The 24,497-nt window shown below is 40.3% G+C and overlaps 1 protein-coding gene and 1 long non-coding RNA gene across 8 annotated transcripts in view; one reads left to right on the top strand and one right to left on the bottom strand.

Annotated features, from left to right (window-relative positions):
* Nucleotides 1-5,808, bottom strand: part of DACH2 (dachshund family transcription factor 2) — a 457,188-nt gene extending 451,380 nt beyond the window's left edge. For 6 of the 7 annotated variants that reach the window (XM_073360877.1, XM_073360876.1, XM_073360878.1 and 3 more), the window contains exon 1: nucleotides 5,014-5,807. In XM_073360877.1, coding sequence (XP_073216978.1) covers nucleotides 5,014-5,522 — 509 coding nt within the window. In that variant the 5' untranslated portion in view covers nucleotides 5,523-5,807. Of the gene's footprint in view, nucleotides 1-5,013 lie in introns of all 7 variants that reach the window. The other variant, XM_073360874.1, reaches the window with a different exon arrangement.
* LOC140917634 (uncharacterized) lies at nucleotides 4,895-24,460 on the top strand. Its single transcript, XR_012160932.1, has 3 exons — nucleotides 4,895-5,382; nucleotides 15,329-15,420; nucleotides 24,237-24,460. It is a non-coding gene; the product is annotated as an uncharacterized lncRNA (long non-coding RNA).
* The last annotated feature ends 37 nt before the right edge of the window (nucleotides 24,461-24,497 follow it).

A 24,497-nucleotide genomic window follows, 5' to 3' on the forward strand; every position in this document is an offset into this window, starting at 1 on the left:
GAAGTTACACTAGAAAATTTAAATAAATGTAGACAGGAAAACTATTAAATGTTCATCTTTTGGAAAAAGCCAATTATGCTACAGATGGAAAGCTCTACTGCTACCAGAAAAGTAAAGAATTTTGATTGTGGTTTCTTCAGATTAGATTTGCCTATGAGAAGCATTTTTACAAAAGCCAAGGATTTTGTGACAAATAAGATAACTTCAAAAGTCCAAAGATGTTCATCTTAATTATTTTTCCGAAAAGATATCAGTAATTTCCTTTTAAAATGGAAAAAAGATCTCTTTCTGTATCCCGACAAAGTCCACTACACGAGCAAGAACCATCAATAAAATGTTTTAAATAAATCTCCTGTCCACAAAAGAAAAAAAAAACAGAAAATTGATTATTTTTAATTTAATATAACGTCACCTCCTAAACTAACAAGTTTTTGGCAAGTATGAATTAACACAAAATATTTACTTAGGCAAAGGCAAAGTAGTTTATGGAAGCGTAAGTGTACATTTAAAATCAATATACACATGGAAGCTCTGTGCAGTGGCACATGACTGGATTGCTTTAATTATAATCTTGACATCATTCTTCTAATAAAAGACAGAGCATTGTTGACTATGGGTTTGCTTTTAATAGACAAAATGACTAGACCCTCATTATGCCATGAAATAAAACGTCTGCATTTACTGCATAGATTCATTTCTAAAGTCTTTAATTGTTTGTGAACAAGCCAAAGTAATACAAAATATTAGCTTAACAAAATACTTTAAATTTGTCACAGAAAATCAGCCATGTGTTGCTCTGTAGTTCCCTTTACCTGAAAACACTTTCTCATGTGAAATATTTTACTATATGTTCACCAGACAACCCAGAGCAGTACTACCACAACAGACTACAGCATTCATCTAATAAAAATGCCCAGAAGAATCTTATGAAAATATTCCATTGGTTGGATATGAATCATACATATGTAATTGTGATTTTAAGGGTCTATTATACATTCTTGTACAAATGTTCTTACTGTAATTGTATATTAAGTTGTTATAACACAACCACATTATACATCTTTTGCTTTAAAATCTTAGAATAAACTTTATAATGCTACAATTAGAATTAATCAGTTGTTCTCTGATTTGAGTAATCTTCCAAAATATCATAAATTATTTCTTAATTAGGGCTTTGTAAAAAGACTCACTCATTCTCGAAGTTGCTACTTACAATGAACTGACTTATGAGAAGGTAAAAGTTTTATTTCATGGTTCCTAAAAATAAATTATATAATGATGGCTAATGACAACTAAGGCTAAGAACATTGTTTATGGTGATGTGTGTACAACATTATACCACACAAAAAATCCTCACTTTGGTGGTAGGGAGGAAAAATCCCCAACCAAAACTTTCACTTGTAGATGCATTTCTCTATAATTCTTAAGAACTCTCTAGACAAGTTCAATTAAAAAAATATTGTGTCAGAGACAAAGAGTGAGAAAAAAAAGAGTTAAATATGTCCATTCTTTGATTAATCTACACAGCGGTATTTTTCATTCTAATGCAAAAGCACAAAATGCAAAGTTGGAAATAAGTTGTTTGTTTGTTTGTTTTTAAAAATCACACTAACATAGAAAGAGAAAAAAATCAACTATGAGATCTAATTACATTTCCAGCAATTCTTGAGTATGACTCTGCATTTGAACATGATTTTAAATACAATCAACATAGTAATCTGCAATATAATTGTTTTTGTAACTCAGAGGATAAAAAAGGAATGTACAACATTTTGGAATTGCAGGATAAAATGCTTAAGTAATGTGGTAGAACAACACATCTTCAAATATTTTATTCTAACTTTTCACTGATATCACAGGTATAGGAATACAACTGTTTTACACAGTATGACAAAATGAATTTTAAAATGTATTATGTAATTCACAGAATGTATACGGTAGTGTCCAGGATATGTTACAACTAGTAAGAGACAAGAGAATTCCATTACGTATGACAATTTATCTATTTTTATCAGACATTGTTGGACATAAAGTATACTAGGCTGGTCAATAAATAATTTGATCGGCAAACTAAGTGTCGGGTTAAGCAAATTATCAGTATACCATACGATTAATATTGCTAAGCTGCAGTCGTTCAATTTTAAGATAATTCATTTGGAAAAAGTTTGTTTCACATGCACTCGTAATCACTATTACGCACTACATGCGTAGATCTGAATGCAAAAACATATTGATAGCAGTGAGTTTATTTCCAGATATTGGTATTTTCAAAAGAAGAAAAGAATACTGCATATAAACAGCGAGATAGTCAGCGGTGACGTTAAATGTGAAACATATCTTCAAAAATATCTTGGTAGCAGTTATCCCTAAACAGATGAAGATAAATTTCATTTCCGTAATTAGGTAAAAGGGGCTTATACACACGGCACATGTGCTTTCTCCTGTATAATCTTTTAAACTGAGAGTTGCTTTTGCCCTTGGACAGGTACGTGCTTTATTTCAGTCCTGTTGGTCTCTCTCCCCAATGCCCTAGCCATATTTTTCTGACTGCATCTCTTGGCTCTTCTGGCTGCATCTTTCAAACCCTCCTACAGCATCTATCAGCTCCTCTTTTCTCATTTGGAGCTCCTCTGCCTTGCCTCTCTTTGTATATCTTACCTCCTCTCCAGCCCCAGCCATGTGATTCTGGTGAAGAACAAATTGAAATAAACACTTATTTCAATATTTTGTGCAACTCAAGCCATTTTTTGTCAATGTACACATATCTTCAAGTCATGTGTGTATCATCCACTTAGTTGTGTGCAATTACTTATTTCCACTAATCAAGTTGGTCGTTTTGTGTGCATTGCTCAAAAACGTGTTTCTGAGATCAACTTGCCAGTCAAATTTCAGAAACATGTTATTTTAATATGAGTTTGGGCACCAAGATTTTGTGAATATTTTGCAAAAAGCCGAAGATATTTTAAGTGCTAGGTATGCTAAGGGTACCTTTTAGAATTTTGTTCCCATCTTTTTCAAATACAGTGGTCACAACCCTTGCTTATACATCAAAACTTTGATATGGCAGTAGTTGTGATGTCACAGAGGAGTATGACTTGTTGAAATAAATGCGCAGCAGGAGAAACTGAAAGTGAGCAAGAAAAACAATAGAGTTCACGTAGACACAGGCAGGAATGGAATTAATGCAGATCTGAAATGTCATCTTTATCATTGAGAACAAAACATAACAACATGAGGAGAAAAAAACATAAGAATCAAAAGCCTAAACCTGCTCTTACTTAAGCCAATAGCAGTGGAAGCAGGATTAGACCCCAAATAAGTGAAACAAGACTTTTAATTTCATCGTGTACATGCATTTACTTAAAACATGAAACCATCGTATAGCAGAGTCTAAGTGGTAAGAACTAACCACCTGTCTTCAAATATGGAAAGTTAACTTTTCCCTGCTGTAAGTCATGGCAGGCCTAAACAATGTACTTGTAAACAGCATATGCAAAGATAAAGTTTCTTGTTAAGATAGAAAGATGAGTCCGAGTTTTTTCCTCAGAAATTGCTGAATGTTGAACTACTGGATGTCATCTAGAGTTCTCTCTCTTATAAATTTACCCCTTCTTACTATATATTTCTACTAAGCCTTGAGAGTTTTTTTGTTTATGAGATCATTATCATTTCTAAAGCAAGAACTGTGAGGTCACAAACAAGGATTCTGACCCCCCATGTATGAAGAACCCAGCAGGGATCTTCCATGAATACAATCAGCTTTTGGGTTTAGTCATTTAAGCACAACAGGACAAGGGCTATAACAACAGTAAAACCTCTTTGATTAAATAATGTACCATTATTCTAGAGTTATACTAAGCAACAGTTTGTCTGTAAACTACTCATACTCCTCAGGCAACATAGCACATGTTCTTTGGCTATCATTATTTTATTTGCAAGACTTACAACTTCTGTATTACAAGTTATGTTCACAACCCAAACAAGTAGAGATCATAAGTCTCGGTGAGAGAAAAAATATACAGCTAAGAACTTAAAGCAAAAAGTACTGAGGTCCTTTCTATGTAGTCATTTGAAAGATTATCTAGACACTATATTTGTGAGAAAGTGAATAATCATTTCATATAATTTGCCAAGTTCGTGCTTAGTGCAGTTATCTGGCACACAGATTTAATAAACCTCAGCAAGAAAGTTCAACAGTTTAAGAATTTTGTGTAATCACCTACACTAAATCACTCCTCTTTCTCTAGAACAGATTTCATACAATTTATTGCCTCCTTTACACCATCTAACTCTGCTACAGTCCCTTCTGGCAGCGAGCATCATAAAGTGCATTTGCATTCTCCTACTGCTTCTGCAGTTAGAGACGGTGATTTAAGGTGACCATACGGTCCAGAAAACTTGTCTAACAGTTAGCCAAAGTGAAGGAAGCATCCTCTGAAGACTGCCCCATTCGCAAGCTGAGTATACGTGCCAACGTGGGGTTTCCGTTTCTAAAGCATTGCTTAGTTTTGGCGCATCCTGCATCTCGACCCTCTCTCAAAGATACCATCACAGGGTAAGTGGCAGTTTGCACGTTATCAACAGACCGTCCGCTATAGCCGTGCAGCGGAGCCCCACCATAGGCTGGACTTCTGGGCGCTCATCTTCCCTAACACGGAACCTGCAGGGCTGTAGGCACCTTGCAAGGCGCGCTAGGGAGCGCTCAGAGCCCTGGAGGGGACGCAGCGGGCTCTTTGCTCTGTTTACAGAGAAGAGCCTCAGGGCTGGCCTGGCACGAGCGGCTCGGGAGCACGCTCACCACCCACCCCGAGCCTGGGACTCCCGCGAAAACAAAGTTTCCCTGGAGCGGGCGTGACTGTGCCCAGGGCTCCGGCTGCCAGAGGAGCGCAAGGTGCCCGGGCTCCCACCCACCCTCCCTGGAGGCGGCTGAGCACCCACCCTTGCCAGTGGGCAGCCAGCAGGGAGAGGCGCCGAGCCGGGGCGGGAGGAGTGACAGCGAAGTTTGCCGCTCACCTGGCGTTGGTGCAGTCGTTGTACAAAGTTTCGAAGTCTTTCCTGGTGATGAGCTTGCAGCGGTTCACGCCGGGCTGGATGGCGCCCAGCCCCCGCAGGATGCGGACCTGTTCCACCGTACACACCACGGGCGATATATCCAGCCGCTTCAGCTTGGTGTAGACCGTGTGCAGCCCCCCCACCAGGTGCTTGAGGAAGAGATCGAAGACCTGCGGCAGGCAGATCAGCTCCTGCCCCTCCACCAGGAAAGAAGCCACCTTCACCCCGTGCAGATCAACCATCTTACACTCGTTGCTGCCACCCCCTCCGCCGCCTCCCGTGCCCGCACCGCCGCCGCTGGAAGCCAGGAAACTGTTGACCAGGCTGTTGGTGAGCCGGGGGGACTCGGAGGGGCTGGAGGAATAGAGGGGGTCTGCCCGGAACAAGCCCCCCGGCCCCCCCACGCTGCCGCCGCTGCTGGCGCTGCTGGAAGTGGCCGAGATGACGGGAGGCGCGGAGGAGACAGCCATGGTCACTCTCTGCGGCGGCTCAGCCCCGCGCTCCCTGCCACGCTCACTCTCCCCAACTGTTTGCAAGACGACCCAAAACAGAGTCTCCCACTCGCTCGCTGGCGCACGCAGCAGCCGCTCGCTCCGAGCCCTCCCCACCTCCACCCGGGGCGCGGGAGGGGGGGAGAAGAGTGACAGCCCCCTCCAGCCAATGCGCCTGGCCCTCGGCAAGCGTGGCCCCGGCTAGTGGCTGCTTGCGGAGGGGAGCTGGGGCTGCTGCCGCTGGAGGAGGAGGCGGCTGCTGGTGTTGCTGCTGCTGGGGAGGGGGAGTGGCGTGGAGCCCTGCCTCCGCCTCTTGCCCGCCCCCGCCGCTTCCTCTGACCAAAGTGACCGTCCGCAGCAGCCTTTTCACTTCTCGCCACCATAGGGTTGTCACCTGTCCAGGTTTGCCCAGGACCGGCCCTTCTTTGCAGTTAGCAGTAGCTGTCCGGGGAGGTCTGCCAGGGTGCTCAGCGTACACTGCCGGCTGCCCAGTTCTGTGGGCTCAGGAGCATCCTGCGGGCTCCGTTTGTTCGGGGGTTTTTTGTACTTCAGAGGCGGCAACCTTAGCACACGGGGGCATGTGTTCCCCCTCGCATTGTCCTCCCCTTTCTCCTCTCCGAGTTTGCAGTGGGCTGATGGACCCCCTGCTCCCTCTGCCTGCCCACTAAATCCCCCCCCCCGCCGCCCTTTGTGGTTCACTGCTCCCATCTAGCACAGACCCCTCCCCCTTGCAGTAAGCTGCCCCCCTTTTCTCACATGCCCCCCTTCCCTTTGTGAGTCATGTGGCCCTAGGGTGACCAGACATAGGATATTAGGAGCTTTGTCTTATATGTACAATTATACCATCACCCACCCACCCCCAGAAAAAAAAGTGGCCTGATTTTTCACACTTGCTATTTGGTCACCCTGTGTGGCCCCTCCCATCTTACATGGCCCCCTCTGTGATTCCCTCTCTCCCACAGTTTGTTGCTAGGCAGGCCATTTGTCCATTTTAAGCCGAACAGTCTTGTTTTTCTCAGGGTTTGTCCCTGTCCAGCAGTAATATAAAACCAGACATGGTTTTGACCAGTATAATTGTGGGCGCATGGAGGATGCCATTTTGCAGAGGGCGCTGCTCCGCTCCCAACAGCTTGACTTCACATGTACACCAGAGTGGGCGGGATGGGTGCTTTGCAAAATGGCGTCCTCCATGTGAGTACCCTGGCAGGGGGCAGAATAGTGGGGGTGGGCCACACTATTCCAGAAGTCCCATATTCCGTGGATGCATGAGTGGCCACCCTTTTTGTTGCCTACCTCTCTTGCCATGCCTGCCCGTCCCCTTTACTGTTTGTTGCTCCTGCCTCTACCTCGTCTGTCCTCTCTCCTTGCTGTTTGTTGCTGCCTGCCTCCCTTCACCTGGCCCCCCTTTTCTTGTGCACCTGCATATTCTTCGTGCTTGCAATTCCCCTCTTTTGTTCGATCCCCCATTCGCTGCATTCTCACCCACACTTATATATGCCCACCTAAACTCCCAGTGCAGCCAGAGTAACCTCCCACACTGCTTGTTGTAGTCCCCCCCATCCTTTAGGTTTGCCTGCACCCTCCACCTCCTCCCCCATGCAGCCTAATGCAGAGGAGTGGTTAGCTTCCATTCTCTCCCCAACCACCCTTTCATTATTTACATGTCCGGCTCTGGTGGCTGTTCCCATGACCTGTCCTCAATGGTGGCCCTCAATCTGGGCCAGGAGATTGAGGGAGGGGTTCCTGGCCAACATTGTTGCCCCACCTCAGCTTTCTGTCCCATCCACCACCACAGCAGATCACCAATACCTCTGCCAACACCACTGGTGTGGCAGCAGAAGGCACAGGAAGGGACTCTTCTGCCAAAAGCACCACCATCAATGAAGCCTCCTCAGTCAGCAAGAAGAGCAGGGCAAGAGCCTGGCACAGAAGGTTCCTTCTGCAGCAGCAGCTGCTACTGCCATCCTCCTGCTGTCCCTTCCACCAGCTCTAAAGGCTGCAGCCCAGGTGGCTGCAGACCCACCTGCTGTGGCCCATCCAACCATCACTACTGCCACTGCTTCCTCCTTTTCCATTTACAGTGGCTGGGGAACCTTCCCCACCTTGACCAGGAGGCAAAGTGTCTGCAACCTCCTGGTAGCCACCTCCTCCCACAGTGAAACCTAGGTGCAGGTGTTGGTGTGGGTGGTGAGACACAACCGAGATCCCAATCTCATTCCTGACCCTTTCTCTCCCACTTCAAATGTTGCTGCTACCTCTGGACTTGTGAGTGCTCTTGTTGGCTTGTGCTGATGACATAGAGTCATAGGACTGGAAGGGACCTCAAGAGGTCTTCTAGTCCTGTGTCGTGCACTCCTGGCAGGAATAAGTATTATCTAGATCATCCCTGACAGGTGTTTGTCTAACCTGCTCTTAAAAAATCTCCCGTGATGGAGATACCACAACTTCCCTAGGCAACTTATTCCAGTGCTTAACTATCCGGACAGTTAGAAAGTTTTCCCTACTGTCCAACCTAAACCATCCTTCCTGCTCCTCATGATCCAGGACCAGGGTACGTGGCATGAGTGGAGGCAAGAGCTCTGTCCAATGAACCTCCCAAGCAGAAACTTCAAAGAGAAAGTGCAGAGCTACAATTCTTTTGCAAACTTAACACCATCAATTTGGGCTTGAATAGGGACTGGGAGTGACTGGCTCACTACAAAAGCAATTTTCCCTCTATTGGTATCGACACCTCCTCCTCAATCATTGGGAGTGGATCACACCCACCCTGTCTGAATTGACCTTCAATATTGGTTCTCCACTTGTAAGGTAACTCCCTTCTCTTCATGTGCCAATATATATTTATGCCTGTATCTGTAATTTTTACTCCATGCATCTGAAGAAGTGAGTTTTTTACCCACGAAAGCTTACGCCCAAATAAATATGTAAGTCTTTAAGATGCCACCAGACTCCTTGTTGTTTTTCTCCCAAGCAGAGGTGCTGACTTTCTAATGTGCCAGGGGATGCTCGACCTGCCCCCGCTCTGCCCCAGGCCCTGTCCCCACTCCACTTTTTCCCCCAAACCCCAACCCCACTCTGCCTCTTCCCATCCCTGCTTCGCCCCGCCCTCACTCCATCTCTTATCCCAAGCCCACACCCCCACCTCACCTCTTCCTGCCCCACACCCCATTCCACCCCCTCCCCCAAGCTGCCCAGACCTTGCTCCCAGACCCCAGCACCTCCTGCATGCCACAGAACAGCTGATCATGGTCGGGGGAGGCACTGGGGAGAAAGGGGTAGCTGGTTGCTGGTGTATGCTAAGCAGGGCTGGAGCACCCCCGGAGTTGGCACCTATGCTCCCAAGTACCGGGACCTTTTTTTGCCTGTGGAGGGCAGGGAGCCCCGGTAGGTCAGCATGTATCTCCACCATAGTCCAACGGCCCACTGCGGATCTCAGCTGGCAGCTCCTCCATGGAATCATGAGCATGGATACGTATCCTCTCTTCCAGCAGTGGCCAATGCCAGGTGCTTCAGAAGGAATGAACAATTATCAAGTGACCCATGCCCCATCAGCCACTCCCAGCTTCTGGTTGAGCATGAGGTTGCCTCCCTGACCATCTTAACTAATATCCATTGATGGACCTGTCCTCCATGAATTTATCTAATTCTTTTTCTAAACCAATTATAGTTTTAATCTTCACAACATCTCCTAGCAATGAGTTCCACAGGTTGACTGTGCATTTTGTGAAGAAGTGCTTCTTTTTGTTTGTTTTAAACTCTCTGCCTATTAATTTCATTGGTTAATCCCTGGTTCTTCTGTTATGAGAAGGAATAAATAACAGTTCCTTATTCACTTTCTCCATACAGTCATCATTTTATTGCCCTCTATCATATGCCCCCTTAGTTGTTTCTTTTCCAAGCTGAAAAGTCCCAGTCTTTTTAATCTCTCCTCGTATGGAAGCTGTTCCACACCCTTAATTGTTTTGTTGCCCTTCTCTGCCATTTTCCAATTCTCATATATTTTTTTTGAGATGGGGCAACCAAACTGTACTCAGTATTCAAGGTATGGGCATACCGTGGATTTATATAGTGGCATTTTGATACTTACTGTCTTATTATCTATCCCTTTCCCAATGGTTCCTAAAATTCTGTTACCTTTTTTGACTACTGCTGTACATTGCGCTGATTTTTCAGAGAACTATCCACAGTGACTCCAAGCTCTCTTTCTAGAGTGGTATCAGCTATTTAGATCCCATCATTTTGTATGTAGAGTTGGGATAATGTTTTCCCATATGCATTACTTTGCATTTATCAACATTGAATTTCTGCCATTTTGTCGCCCAGTCGCCCAGTTTTAGGAGATCCCCTTGGAATTCTTCACAGTCTGCTTTGGACTTAACTATCTTGAGAAATTTTGTATCATCTGCGAACTTTGCCACCTTACTGTTTATCCCTTTTTTCCAACTCATTTATGAATATGTTGAACAGCACTGGTCTCAGAACAGATCCCTGGGGGACACCACTATTTACCTCTCTCCGCTGTGTAAACTGACCGTTTATTCCTACTCTTTATTTCCTGTCTTTTAACTAGTTACTGATCCATGAGAGGACCTTCCTTCTTATCCCATGACTGCTTACTTTGCTGAATAGCCTTTGGAGAGGGATCTTGTGAAAGTCCAAGTACATGATATTCACTGGATCACCCTTGTCCACATGTTTGTTGACCTCCTCAAAGAATTCTAATAGATTGGTGAGGCATGATTTCCCTTCACAAAAGCTGTGTTGACTTTTCTGCAAAAAATCATGTTCACCTTTGTGTCTGATAATTCTGTTCTTTACTATAGTTTCAACCAATTTGCCTGGTACCAAAGTTAGGCTTACTGGCCTGTAACTGGATCACCTCTGGTACCCTTTGTGTGGCAAGAGGGGGACTTTGGCACAATCTGCATAGAGTGAGTCAGGCTGCAGCCCCTTTTCCAGCTTCTCCAGAACTTCCTGTTGACATTCTGGCTGCACTTTTCCCTGTGCCTCCTTGTATATGCATACCCCATCTATGGCCCCACAAAGTCACGAGACCTCATCAACTTTCTCCTGATGCTGGCCAAGATGGCCATCCACAAGTTCAGGAGGAGGAAGCTTGATGATGTCGGGAAGATAGTGCTCTGTGACTGTGGGGCCTGTTTCTGACCCCTTGTCACTTCACGCATCCAGTCAGAGTTCCTCTGGGTAATGTCTACTGGCTCTTTGGACTTCTTTGAGGACCAGTAGATGTTGTCCAAAGTTCTCTGCTCAGTGTCCCCATCTGGATCCCTTGTTGTAGCCCTATGACCTTCACTTTGTTGTCCCCCAAACTGAGTTGTGGTAGTGCTCAGCAGTTCACCCATCTTGGCTGAGGGGACAGGCCTTTAGTTTGAGGGGCAGAGACTGTCACTTCCTATGTATTTATTTACAATGCCTAATGCAATGTGGCCCTGTATTCAGCTGGGGCTAGGTACTATCATAATACAAATAATATGAAAAGTCCCTCAAACAGAAAATATATCTGGGTAATTTATTGGACATAATTGCTAACAGAAGATTTAATAAATCAGATTTAAAGGTTTCTCATTGTTTTTCTCCTTTATTCCCTTTAAAGACATTTTGCTTTGAGATTAATGAGATAATCAAATTCCACTCAGGATTTTTTTTTTCTTTTTGACTTTAATGTCTTCCACAAACTAAACATATTTCTAAATAAGGCTGAGTTTTTGCAAGGCCAGAGGAAGCCTTGCGCATCAACACCCTGCAAGCTGGAGTGGCATGAAGCAATATAAAATCATAAAGACTGTAGTAAAAACAGTACCCTTGAAAGGTGACTATCCATGGAGAAAAGAACTGCACTTAGACTAAGAAAATGCTCAAGGTTTGAGAATTAATACCATGCAGCAGCCCAGCTCAACTAAGCGTATAAGAGTCAACTATATCAGTAGATATTATTTCCTTGTAATTTTACCCAAGATAAGGCAAAGATGCTAAATCCAAAAAATCATACTGCAATATCTTGTCAGTTGTAAAGTATCCTGCATTTGTCAGCTGGTTTGATTGACTGGGGTCCAAATGTGTAATATGAATGTGTACAAACTATTAACTCTCCATATACAGTAGTAATTAGCCTTTTAGAATGATTATTTTTAATCCAATATTCAATATTTTTGTCCATTTCAGCCCTGAGGGCAAAATATTCCATTTTTCTTGACATTAACAGCCAGTGAAATGTTGGTGCAGTTTTAATTACATATAAAAATTGACCACCAGGTGTTGGACTGCAAAATATCAAGTAAAGGGGCTTGCTTGTGTTTTTTATGGTATGTAGCCTGCTGGAGTAAAAGCAGGGACAAGTTCTTCATAAATGCCAGAGGAGAGAGAGCAGAGCCCTGGTCAGTTTCAAGCCCCAGTAGAGAGGGCTAATCCACAGCTCCCTGTAAATTACCTATTACCAGTAGGCATTATTGTGACCACTGGCTCATCCTATAGAGAAGATGCTGACTGACACAAATTAACAAGGAGGGGGTAACGATAAAAACATTAGCAGCCTTTTAAAGAAAACAGTAGGGAAGTTTCATTAACAATAATAATACCTAGTTCTTATATGCCACGTTTCACCCAAGTAGATCTCAAAGTGCATTACAAAAGAGGTAAGAATCATTATCCTTATTTTAGACATGGGAAACTGAGGTATGGGGCAGTGAAGTGACTTGCCCAAGGTCACAAAGAAAAATAATTTTTTTGCTAAATGACAGGAAAATTCAGTAGTGATGTATGTGGTACAATTAACTGTATTTCAATTTGCCAGTGGCCAAGTATGGGGAAAGATACTAAATGGAGTGACTCAAGAAAAGTTGTAATGTAGGAGATTAAAATGATGCAGGATTAATTCTATGAATAACATATTCTATAAACTCTATCATGACACAGCATGTCTGATGCCAGTAGTATACAGGAATAAAAGTTCATATCAGCTTAGTGAAGGACATAAGTACACATGAGATGGAGTTCACATCAAATATGAGTAATGAACATAACACTAGGTTTGTGAGTGATGAGGTACATGTGGGCCCAGAATGAAGGGATAGTTGAAAATTGCATATTCTACTCAGTTTCAGCTATCTGAGACACCACTTTTTCTCCATTCTTTCCAATTTGAGGAGCGCTTAGTGCAATGCTGATGTTCTCCTTTCTGACATTAACAAAAGTCTATGGAAGTCAGTGGAAATATTCCCACTGACTTGACTAGGCTTTGGGTCAGGCCCTTAGTAAATGAGCAATTCATATCACTAATTTTATGAACACAAGCTGGGACAGGAAGGGAAAAAAATAATTATGAAATAATTTTTCCAAAATTAGTCTAAAATTTAGTTCCTTAATTTGTATTAGAACATGTATTATGATTATATTAACAAATGTAGGCTACTGGCACGTGAGAAACAAGATACTGAAATTATCATTTTTACTGCCCAGATTTTGTAGTGCACTAATACTGGAGGTTTGAATTCAATTTATTTTTGATGTTTCAGGAATTTTTATTGAAGCATGGATTAAAATTTCTCTCCTAAACAGCAAGATTTTTTTTTAAAACAATGAAACTAAATGTCTGAGTACCAATAGAAAAATGATCCCTTCTCTTGTGTAATTAAATGCATTGTATTAATGTGTGCATAATGCAAAATCAATAAATAATGAATTACCACTGATTGTAATTGAATGTTTTCATAATTTTATTGTCAGCCATGATAAATAATCAGTACATTTATACTGCATTAAATTAATTAGTGTGTCATTTCTATTACATACATCAGCAGTGAAGTAATGCAGTGACATCTGTTTCTAATGTTTTAAAGATGTTGTATCCCTTATTAAGTAAAAGAAAGAGTTATTAGAGATGTTTCCAGTGATTGTCAGTTATACTGGGGTATTCGAGGGGATCTAATAAAGGAACTTACCCTCCTAGAATTTTAACCCAATAATGGTTGTGAATAACAAAGGTTAGAGTCAATTTGCTTCTTTGGACATTTAAAGAAAAGAGGGAAATTTTCTACTCTTTTTACAGAGAATAAGACTGAGCCCTGACACCTTCTTTTTAGCTAAATTCCATCAATATAATCAGGGAAGATTCAGTAGAACACAAAATAGTAGACACTGAAATAGGAGTCTACCATCTATATGTGTTTTTTCTGCCTCAGGCCCCAGTGATCTCTATATGGACACAAGGGCCTGCCCCACATGAAGCTCATTGGAGGATCAGGGCTTTGGCAGTCAGATGGTTATGTAAAAAGAAAACAAGGTAATTTTAATGTACTCGGAATATTTTACAAAACCCAAAACTTAGACAGAAGAAAGCTTTACATTTTAGTCTGGCTACAGTACATTTCTTACTGAGGGCACCATCCTGCAACCACTTAAGCAATATGTAGTTTAGTTTAAATGAGTGGTATGTTGATTTTAATGAGACTTCTTATGTGAGTTAAGTTATGCTACTGTAGACGTGTTTGCTGGATCAGGCCCTTAAACTTTAAAAGTAAGCGGTATTCATACAGTGCTGTGTAATTCCTCATGCTGAAGTGTATTTGTTACTGTGCATCAATGTGCACTTCCCATTGAAGTCAGTTTGTGTACAGCTTCTGAAAGAACAGCATCACAGGATCTGACATTCTTAAGATAAGCATTTCTGAACCTCTGGTTGGCGCTCTTCATCTTGGTGTAAAATTACATGATTTGTGAAACGGCCAATTGTAGGTTCTGATGTGATACACTGTAATCTAGTGTTTATGCTCTCTGATTCTTAATTTGTTAACTCAGTCAAATGTATTTTAAAATTAAATATTTTATTATTACTTCATAGAAGTATTTTCCCCTTCTTATAACAGTATTCAAGCAAAATCAAAACAATTTTACAATCTTTTATATTAGGTTTTCTTAGTTCCAGACAAATTACCTCACTTGTCAATAGGAAGTTCCAAAATTCCCTTTTTAATTAAAATAATTGAGCCAAATTCTGGAGTCCTTTCTCAAGAAAACTGACTTCTGTATGCTGTACTCCTTATTGAAGTCAATAGGAAGACTTCAATCGGAATTTTCCCTGAATAAGACCTTCAGGATTTAGACATTCACCATAAGAACTTTGTAAAAAAACAACAAAAAACAAATGAATGACCCAAAGCCATTATCTACAAAGGCCATATCTGCTCTTCATGGTAATTAAAGCTTTTATGGGACTTATAAGAGCAGAGTTTTACTCTTATGCATTTAGCCAAAATTTCCTCTCTCTCTCTGGTGATGTGAAATGTGTTGTGCCTCAGCTGGCTGTCATCTTCCACCCCAGAGGTATCTGCACTTCAGTTGTATAAGAAAATTTGTATAGAACTTTAATATATTTCACAATGAAAAGTGTTGCATAAATACAAGTGATGTTATTGTTAATTAAATGAACCATCATTGCTAAAGAATCAACTCAGAATCTGTCACATTAAACATATGATTCACCACTTTAATCTTTGGCCCAATTTTGCATTCCACTGGGGATCTGCAGTGGTAAAAATTGCAAAGTCAGGATCCTATTAAAATCATCAATAAGGATGAAATCATTACGATATAATCTTTCTCGAACGCATTTTTCTTAGTGGAGATAGGCTAGTGGTACTAGACGTATCAAAGTTAACACACATTTAAATCTCTACACTGTGTAATCATGTATATCTACTCACATTTTTAAATACAGATAAGTTAATATCCATGAGATTATAAACTGAACTCCTCTCTCTGTTTGCCAGGCAGCCAAATACAGCAAAAGTTTCCCCTGCACTGTCTGTTGCAGTATCTCTAGCCCTGACCTGAAGGCACCACCATCTAGTGGAATGAGAAGGTATTTCATTTTTCTTCTTTGTAGATTTTTGCATTTTTGAAACAGACTTTTTAAACTATCTAGAGCAACAACAAAAAAGTAATCTTTTGTTGATTTATACCAGAAGATACAAAAATATCTTCTGTAGACCCTTCATAAATTTTCATATCCTGTGTTGTGAGTGCAAAGTATTTTATGACAAGAAAATATAAGAAGAAACTGATAATGAGAAAAGAAGTTCTACATAAACAGATTCTGGTATAAATTTAATGAATGTATCAAATTTAACATTTCATTGAATCTATTTTTATAAAATATAATTGTCAAAATAATTAATATTTTAGGAGTGGTAAACTTGAGATCAGTTTTAAAACCAATATATGTCTACAATACCAATTATACCTATTTGTAGAGTTATATAGAGCCATTAAACATACAGTATTTTAACTATACTCTAACCATTAAGTCACATCAAATGCAAACTTTAAAGTTCTGAATGGAAGAATACATTTTTCCTTAGGCTTTAAAAGTGTCCATTTACCGTATTTGACTATATTGATATATTGGATTGAGTTACATGATTATATTTCTTTTTATTGACTTACCAATTATTGTCAAAGATAGCAATTATTTTTGTGTTGTTTCAAGAGTATGCATGCATATGCAGCTGTTATCCTAAGATGCCTCCTTGCATATTCAGCTCCACTGATTTTGTCTCAGCATTGCACATGCACTGTCACAATGGATTTACATCATTCATAGATACATAAAGACAGTTGTGCATTGACACTAGAAAAAATGTTAAGATTTTGTTTAAATATTTGAAAATTCCTCCCATAAATATTTAATTAAATTTAGTAGGTCTAATAAATATAACAAATAATTAAGAGTTAGATGTCCAATAATGCTGAAAATATTTTGAAATATTTAACAACCTACATGATGGTAATTTTGCCCCTGACTTCTGTGGGAGCTGGACCAGACATCAGTGTTAAGTACTACTATCCTCAACTTATGTACGGAAATGCGACTGATATAATTTGGCATCAATGGGTGTTCTGCATTTTAGATCAATGCCAGGATATGCCGGTTAGACTTATATTGTATATCTTCTAAGAGCCATATTGCTACTTTAAGACACATTCAGAACTCCATATTGAAATCAATATGGAGCGCTGCATAAAAATTAATGTCAGTAGATGGTCCTAAGAGTCTCAAAGTGGTGCCTGCTATTTTGCCTTTCTGATCTCTAAAATACATGGCTGAGAAGCTGCACATTAGAGACATAGCCCAATGTGTAGTTTAACATATTTACACAGGTTTACAGGAAGATACCTATTGCATTTGCACTCCAGAAGGGACCATATGTTTTGCCTCTTGCTTACTGAGAAGAACAGAGAAATCCAAAGACTGCCATGGAGGACTAGCCAGGAAGTGAATACCAGTGATCTGCAGGACTTTGAGCTCCCAGACTTGTATTCAGCTATGCAAAGGGCTTCTTTCTCAGTGGTCCCACCTATCCCTTCAACAACCCTAGCTGTATGGGTAGTTTGAAAGCTGTATTACATTGTCTGCTGGCTCCTGGTTGTGCACTGTAACAGCTCTGAAGATAAATGTGAGAAAATGCAGTTGGACTTACTGTGTTAAGCAACATTAACTATATGTTTATGTGCACCAGTTCTTGGCAGGGAGTGGAGAGAAAAGCATGCCACTTAAGGGTTCATTCTCACTCACACCAGTTTTACACAGGCGTAACTCCATTGGGCCTGATGCCAGCATAAATCGGGACTAAGTCAACTGAAGCCGATGGAGTTACACAAGTATAGAGTGAGATCAGATCAAACCCTTACTGTAACTTTGGTTGCTGATGCACCCACAATTTTGGTCTGGACAGTTAATCTCAGTGACTTTTTAAAAACAGAGTCAAAAACAGCTACATTGAAAAGGAACAGCATTATGCATTCCTTCTCCTCTACTCCATACCAAGATTAATGTGAAGAACACACTACACACAGGTCATTTTTCTATATCCTATAAAGACATGCAATGCCTGATTCTGATTTTATATTGGTTTTACATTAATGTAACTCTGCTGACTTCACTGAAATTACTCTTGATTTACACTCATGTAAGTGAGATCAGTATCAGGCCCAGAGTTAAAAGCACAGGTTAAATTATTTGTAATACATGACAATTACTGTTGAAATTATTTCTTTCCTTCAGTTTGTCTCTGTAAAAATGATCATTAACCACCTATGATGTGGAGGTCCTTCTCTACTGTGTGATGTGGCCATGGATATGCTATAGGATGCAAATATTTTTGCAGAAATACATGAAGGTCATGTAAACATATTTCTCAGCAATACACAAGGCTTGGCTTCAAAGTGATGTGAAAAAATAGTCTATATAAAGATCATGTTACTCAGGTTTTATTAGGAATTTCCACTAACATGCATAGGACTTTTACTAAAAAAGGGAGTTATTTCAACAAAAAGAGACTTAGGCACCCAAATGACAGAAAGCATTAACCCTTTCTTTCTAAATTAAAAGTAAATCTTGAGATTCCTCGAGTACTTTATTTGTAAGGACTCTTTTTAATTCATATAGCCAAGGATTGTCAGTGGATTCATGGGGGAGGGAAGAGGGAAATAAAAAGAATGTGAGAAATTCTGAGGCTATAATGATTGCATTTTTCAGCCTCAAATGCAAGAGTTCTGAGATGATATTTTTCTAAACCAAGTGGTGAGATGTCTAAAGATAAGGGACTAGATTCTCCAGTTTCTGTACTGTAACTAGTCAATACCACTACTCCTCATTTAAAATTGTATTAACTTAGAAAATAATTTGGCTATAATGTGCCACACTATAGCTAGTCCTTATGTGGCCATGAAATGGAGACGGAAGGAGTAAGAAGTCTCCCCACTCTCTAAGCCTATCTCAGGGTTGCTCTGAAGTACAGCCCTGAGCTTGGGGAAGAAGAGGGATTGCTACCATTTGTGGGAACAATGTGCTGAAAAGGGGGCAGGGAGGGATAATGATTTGGGGGAGCTATGACTCTATCCCCCACTGGCAACAGTATATTGCAGCCCTTAAAAGATCTCAAAGATTGCTCCCCACTACCCAACCAAGGAGCTCTGAAAGCTTTTTGCCTTTCTGTTCAGAGCTCTGTGTCCAAACTGCGGAGTGTACATAAGTGGCACACTGAAAACAGAGAAGAATGGAATGTGATACATGTTATAATAACATTCATTATAGTATTTCTTTTAAATGCAAAATAAAGGATTGTTAATATTGATTGGCAATTAGCTTTTCATGATATTATTTCAGAATTATAGAATATTGCATTCAAACAGACCTCCTGATATCTTTTTAATGAAGGATGCATATACATTTTTTCATTATATTAAGTATGCTGTGACAAGATCTGTCATCATTTTATATCTTGTAGTTTTTGAATTCAGTCCTGTTCATAGTTTCATGTAGGCCATCGGATTTAAAGAACTTTTTCAGAAAATGTAAATGTGAGCGATAATTTTAAATACACATAGACATTTAAGCTGGGAAGTCCCTTATATTTTAGATATTGTTTAATTTTCAGTCAAATAAAAAATATGAGAAAGTAAAACAATTAGGAGTTAAACTTAAAAACAATGTTAATTTTACCCTAAAGTGGTATAGCAAGAACAAGCTTCAACATTAATATTCTGGGCTAGTAGTTTAATAATTACAGTTAATTAAAAAAGAAGTCTGTATTACCAAATTTAGTCTAAATGGAAAAAATAAGGCTTGCTTCAGCCGGAGTGTAAACAAAAAAGGTAAATATTCCATCAGGCAAAGTATAAAAGCAAAAGTTAAACCTTCCTATAACTCATCAGGCTCCAGTACAAAGATGGAGAGTTCCCTGCAACTCTCCCATTTCCCTCTCCTGATCTTTCCCTCTTGCCAATTTAGATCACTTTTCCTCTGCAGAATCAGCTGTAGACTGTAGACATGTGAGCAGCATTTCCCTTCAGGAACCTTTGCTGTTTAATAACTAGGTTATCTGTGGGACTGCAAGCAACAGTTGTCCTCTGCAGCCACAATAATGGCTGAGGGAGCCCCTGATAGCCTGGAGCACATTTTTAACCCTGGGTTACCCAGTCCTTCTGGAAGGTCCCTCTACGTGTCATAGTACACATCCATTAACAGAAGATGAATTAACGTAAATTTAAAAAATCATATTTCCAGTCAAGATTGAGAAAATAAACATGCATCTGTGGAATTTAAGCCTGCCAAATTACTATTCTGTATCTCCTACTCAAGGGAAAGTATGCGCTCTTGAAATTAATCTCCTCCATACTATCATATGAGGATTGCATTCAATCCCATTGTCTTTCTTTAACCATCTTGCTATTTATTCCTGCATATGCTTGACTTTATGCTTCTGAGGAAAGTTAAACATGTTCATAAGTGTTTCCAGGACTGAGGCCTAAACTTGAAAGAATAAATAAATGACTAGAGCTGATTCTCAATTGCACTTGGCAGTCCTTCACACAAGTGCAAAGTAGATGTAAAATGCTACTATTCTGATTTATACAAGTGTAAAGGTCTACTTATATGCAAGGTTGTGGAGAATCAGACCCCTAATCTTTTGCTTTGCAATAGGGAGCTAATTTGAAAGAACTAATTCTCATTTATTTTGAAACACCCTATATGAATTAACATTAAAGACCAATTTATGAGACACCTAAGACCTGATTTTCAGAGGTGGTGAGCATCCACGGCTCCAATTAATTTCATTAAGTTCATTAAGGAGCTGCAGCGGCATGTTGGTGTGATGTTTTACTTATAGACAGTGTGTTCTTTCCATAACAACTTCAAAGATTTTAGGGAAATACAATGTTGGTTTTAAATCATTATGGAAGAGTCATCAATGAAAGTAACATTTTTGTTAACGACCTTGCAATAAAAAGTGGCATAGGCAGTGCATGAGTCTTCCATTTGGGGAAGCTAATAAGCTAGTGCCGGAAGTTCCCTAGAAGTGTGGGGAGCTCCACCAGTACGTGGACCGTGGCACCGTCCCCCCTTGGCCTCTTCCCTCTCCCGCCCCCAAGGCCCTGCCCACCTGCCACTCACTCTTCTTTGCCTCTTCTGCGCTAGTCTGCTCACACCTTCAGCCTCTGAAGGCCTGGAAGAGACTGCCTGCTTCCTTCCTGGGCAGCCTTTATTGGCTGGCTGTAATACTCACCCTGATTGGCTCTCTAACAGGCCCTCCCTGATTGGCTGCCGCCTTGCACAGCCGCTCTGGCCTGCTGTAGCCCAATACGGCATGGGGGTGGGGCACCGCCCCACCACACTGATCTGCTACTGCGAGTGGAAAATATCTCCAATGGCCAGTGATGGGACACTAGATGGGGAGGGCTCTGAGTAACTACAGAGAATTCTTTCCCAGGTGTCTGGCTGCTGGGACTTGTCCACATGCTCAGGATCTAATTGACCACCATATTTGGGGTCAGGAAGGAATTGTCCCCTGGCTCAGATTGACAGAGACCCTAGGGGTTTTTCACCTTCCTCTGCAGCATGGGGCATGGGTCACTTGCAGGTTTAAGCTAGTGTAAATGGTGGATTCTCTGTAACCTGAAGTCTTTAAATCATGATTTGAGGACTTCAGTAACTCAGCCAGAAGTTTATGGGTCTATTACAGGAGTCGATGGGGGAGGTTGTGTGGCCTGCAATGTGCAGGAGGTCAAACTAGATGATCATGATAATCCCTCCTGGTCTTAAAGTCTATGAGTCTGAGTCTATAAATACAAAGTAGAACAAAATTTGTGTTTATATTTATTGTTGGTGATATAGGATCTATGATGTATGTAACTATTCATTTCCATACTTTAATATGTTTGGATTTTGTAAGCTGTGAGAACTAAGTACATTTGCACTCAGCAACCTCAACTAGTTTTTATACAAAATTTTATCAAAATTTTTTTTGATTCAATATATTTGTTATGAAGTAATAGCCCAATATTCCTATAACACAGATACTTAATACAAGACAGTTCCCTATTGGGGCCCTTACTGCTATTGCACACTAGACCAAGGATTAAATATTGACTCCATAAATATAGTTATTCCAACATTTTCAAAGGTGGCCACTGATTTTAGGTGCCTCCATTTTTACATGCCTTAACTGCTGGGTATGTTGGGCCTGTTTCACAAGTCCTGATTTCCTGCAACTCTAATTAAAATAGGAGATTATACTTTATTCTGCCTTAACCTGAATGAAGCAAAGTCTATATTGGTCCTGCTGCTAATCTGTATCAGACTTGAGTCATTGTTAAAAGCATCTTTCTGTTTTGCCACAAAGACTGGGCTCAGGGTGGAACCCTACTATTCTGAACCTCTTTATGCAGTGCATATGGAGCTGCTGTCCCATAATATCAGTTTTATCCATACAAGATGGTTATTTTTTACTGACAAAAATGCAAAAAATGTACTCAATATGAAACATCTCTTCTTGTCTTTATTTTATTTGCAAAGGGCTTTTTTTCTTCTAAATGCCTGTATGCTGAAAAAATGACAATAGCTTCCATGAAAAGTTCAGAGGCTGAAGAAAGCAAATAAAAAAACTGAAGCACTGGAGCACAAAACAGAAAAGAATTACAGTGACATGTGAAATATGTTAAAATTCTTCTTTGAATCAGTCATTTAGACATACAAAGATAATGATGATGATTATGATGACAATAATTATAATCAGCTAAAATTTAAATTCATCCATTTTCTTCTATACAAATACAAATTATATTTCTTTTGTCTAATCTGAATGTGACCATTTTAAGCAGTTATTCTTGCAAACCCTCCTCTAATAATCTGCTTCAATACTAAGAACTACAGCTATTCTTTCAAAGTGAAAGCCCCTTCCTGGCTTTTAACTTATGTGAAAGAGAGGATATATCAACTAAGTGGTGTTACTGTTTGTACTTTCATCTTTAAAAATGTGAAACACTCTGGCCCCCACCTTCCCCTCTGTTTCCACAAGTGAAGAGGATTGCCTGTGCCTGCTAATATAGACTGAGTGGGTGCAAAAGTGGCTTCTAACAGCGTGTTCCTATCATTCTCTTTTATGGGGGCTCTGTGTGTCTCCCTAAATAAGATGGAAGGGTTTAAAGGGACCATAGGTCTCTGCCAATTTCTCCCTCTCTAAATATAGACCTAGCAGAGTCTGCAGTAATTTGCTCTGGTTGGGGCAAGGGTGGTTCTAGAGGCAACCAAATTTTGGGGAATAGTTAGCAGAACAGCTCCTGAAGGAATAGACACAGCTGGGAACCACTGAGAGGCGTATGAAACTGGGGATATGTTGCATTTAGGATGTCAAAACTTCACCTTCTTCTAGGGGAGGGCAAACTCCAAATAAATACCAAACTCCACACCCCACACCAATAGAAGAATTACAAGAAGATGTTATGTGTATAGGGGGAAGATGGCCCTGAATTAGTGCTATATATTACAATTCAGTATGCAGCTGAAGTCCTAACTTAGGCAAAATGGGAATTTTATATATGGTCTACAGATCTGACCCATTATTGTTTATTTACTTTATTCATTATCATTCTATCTGTGGAATATACAGACTAGAGAACACCATAGTATTATGGCAATGGTGCATTTGAATTGAGATTTCAAATTCTGTAATTTTTCAATTGTGCCTATCCCACAACACAGATTAAATTACAAACTTTTACAAAAAATGTAATCCATTTTAAAATAACCAATAATTCCAGTGCATAAATTGCTTATGGCATGGGCATTCCCTTTCTAACCAGATAAAACGCAACAAAAGTTTAATAAACTACAGGGTACATGTCTCAATTTTCTGCATGAGAGAGAAGCTGTCACTATAAATGAGGTGTATTGTACTGGTATGGCTTGGATTAATGAAAAATAGGTGGTAGGTCTACTCATTCTGGAGCTTCTAATAATGTCCATTTCATTTCCTCAAAAGTCACCACTCCACATACTTTGGTGTCAGTTCACAATTTCTGAAAGTTGAAATAAGGGCACACTCTAGGTCTACATATGTCAAGCTGAAGATAATTCCCTTCAACCTTCTACAAAAAGTAGAATGATTCCTTTTTTAAAAAAAGAATGAAATACCATTGCTACTCTGGCCCTAAAATCCTAAAGGCGAACTCCTCTAAACCATGCACAAAACGTTGCTATTTTATTTTCATCTTTAAGGTGCAGTGTTGTAAAGGAAACACTTAATGATGAGTAGATTTTCCTTGTAAGGCTTCAGTGTATTTATTTGTTGAAAACAAGAGGTAGAATGGACATGTCCCTGTTTTCTGCAAACAAGGCAAGATGACAACAGAGTCTTATGTCTTCCTTTTTAGCTGTGGCCCCATTGATACTACCAATTTTCCCAGAGTCACCTTCTGTCTGGTGATAAACCCATTTATATATGTCCTTTTTGCTCAAAGGCAAAACACAATAGGAGTGACTGCCAGCTCCCCTGCAGGCCATGTCTACACTAGGAAACTTTAAAAAGAAATTCTCATTGTGCTAGCTGTAAAGTCCAGACTCATTCTCTCCCCTCACCACAGACATCTGATGAGAGCACTAAAAGACAATGCATTCAGACTAAGGTAGCTTTAACTCACATATCCAGTTTGTCAAAGCTTTAAAAAAAATAAAATAATATTTTTAACTTGCTCTAGTGCTAGCTTTTCTCAGTTTTCTACTTTTGCTGCTTCTAATTTAGACATTAGACTTTATACCAGTGTTAGCTTCTTGAAAGTACTCAGAGATTGTTTAACCTGTAAATTGGGTTCTCATCATTATTCATTCTTACTTTGCAGGTTTCTGTTGCTGATGGCTTCATGTGTGAGTCCCTGGTGAGTTTAAGATAAGTGTGTCTTCACAAGGATCTGAGCTTGCAAGAACTCATTTCATCTGATGCCTTTATAGCCTTTTGTTTATGGTTTCTCTGCTGAAGTCCAGGTTAAAATACTGCATATGAGAGACATCAATTCACTCAGCTTTATGGACCACCTTAAACCCTTTTAATTATATGATGATATTTATGATGAGATTCCTAAAGGAGCTTTCTCAGTTTCAAG

This window comes from Lepidochelys kempii, chromosome 9 (genome assembly GCF_965140265.1).
Source record: "Lepidochelys kempii isolate rLepKem1 chromosome 9, rLepKem1.hap2, whole genome shotgun sequence".
Taxonomy (NCBI): domain Eukaryota; kingdom Metazoa; phylum Chordata; order Testudines; family Cheloniidae; genus Lepidochelys; species Lepidochelys kempii.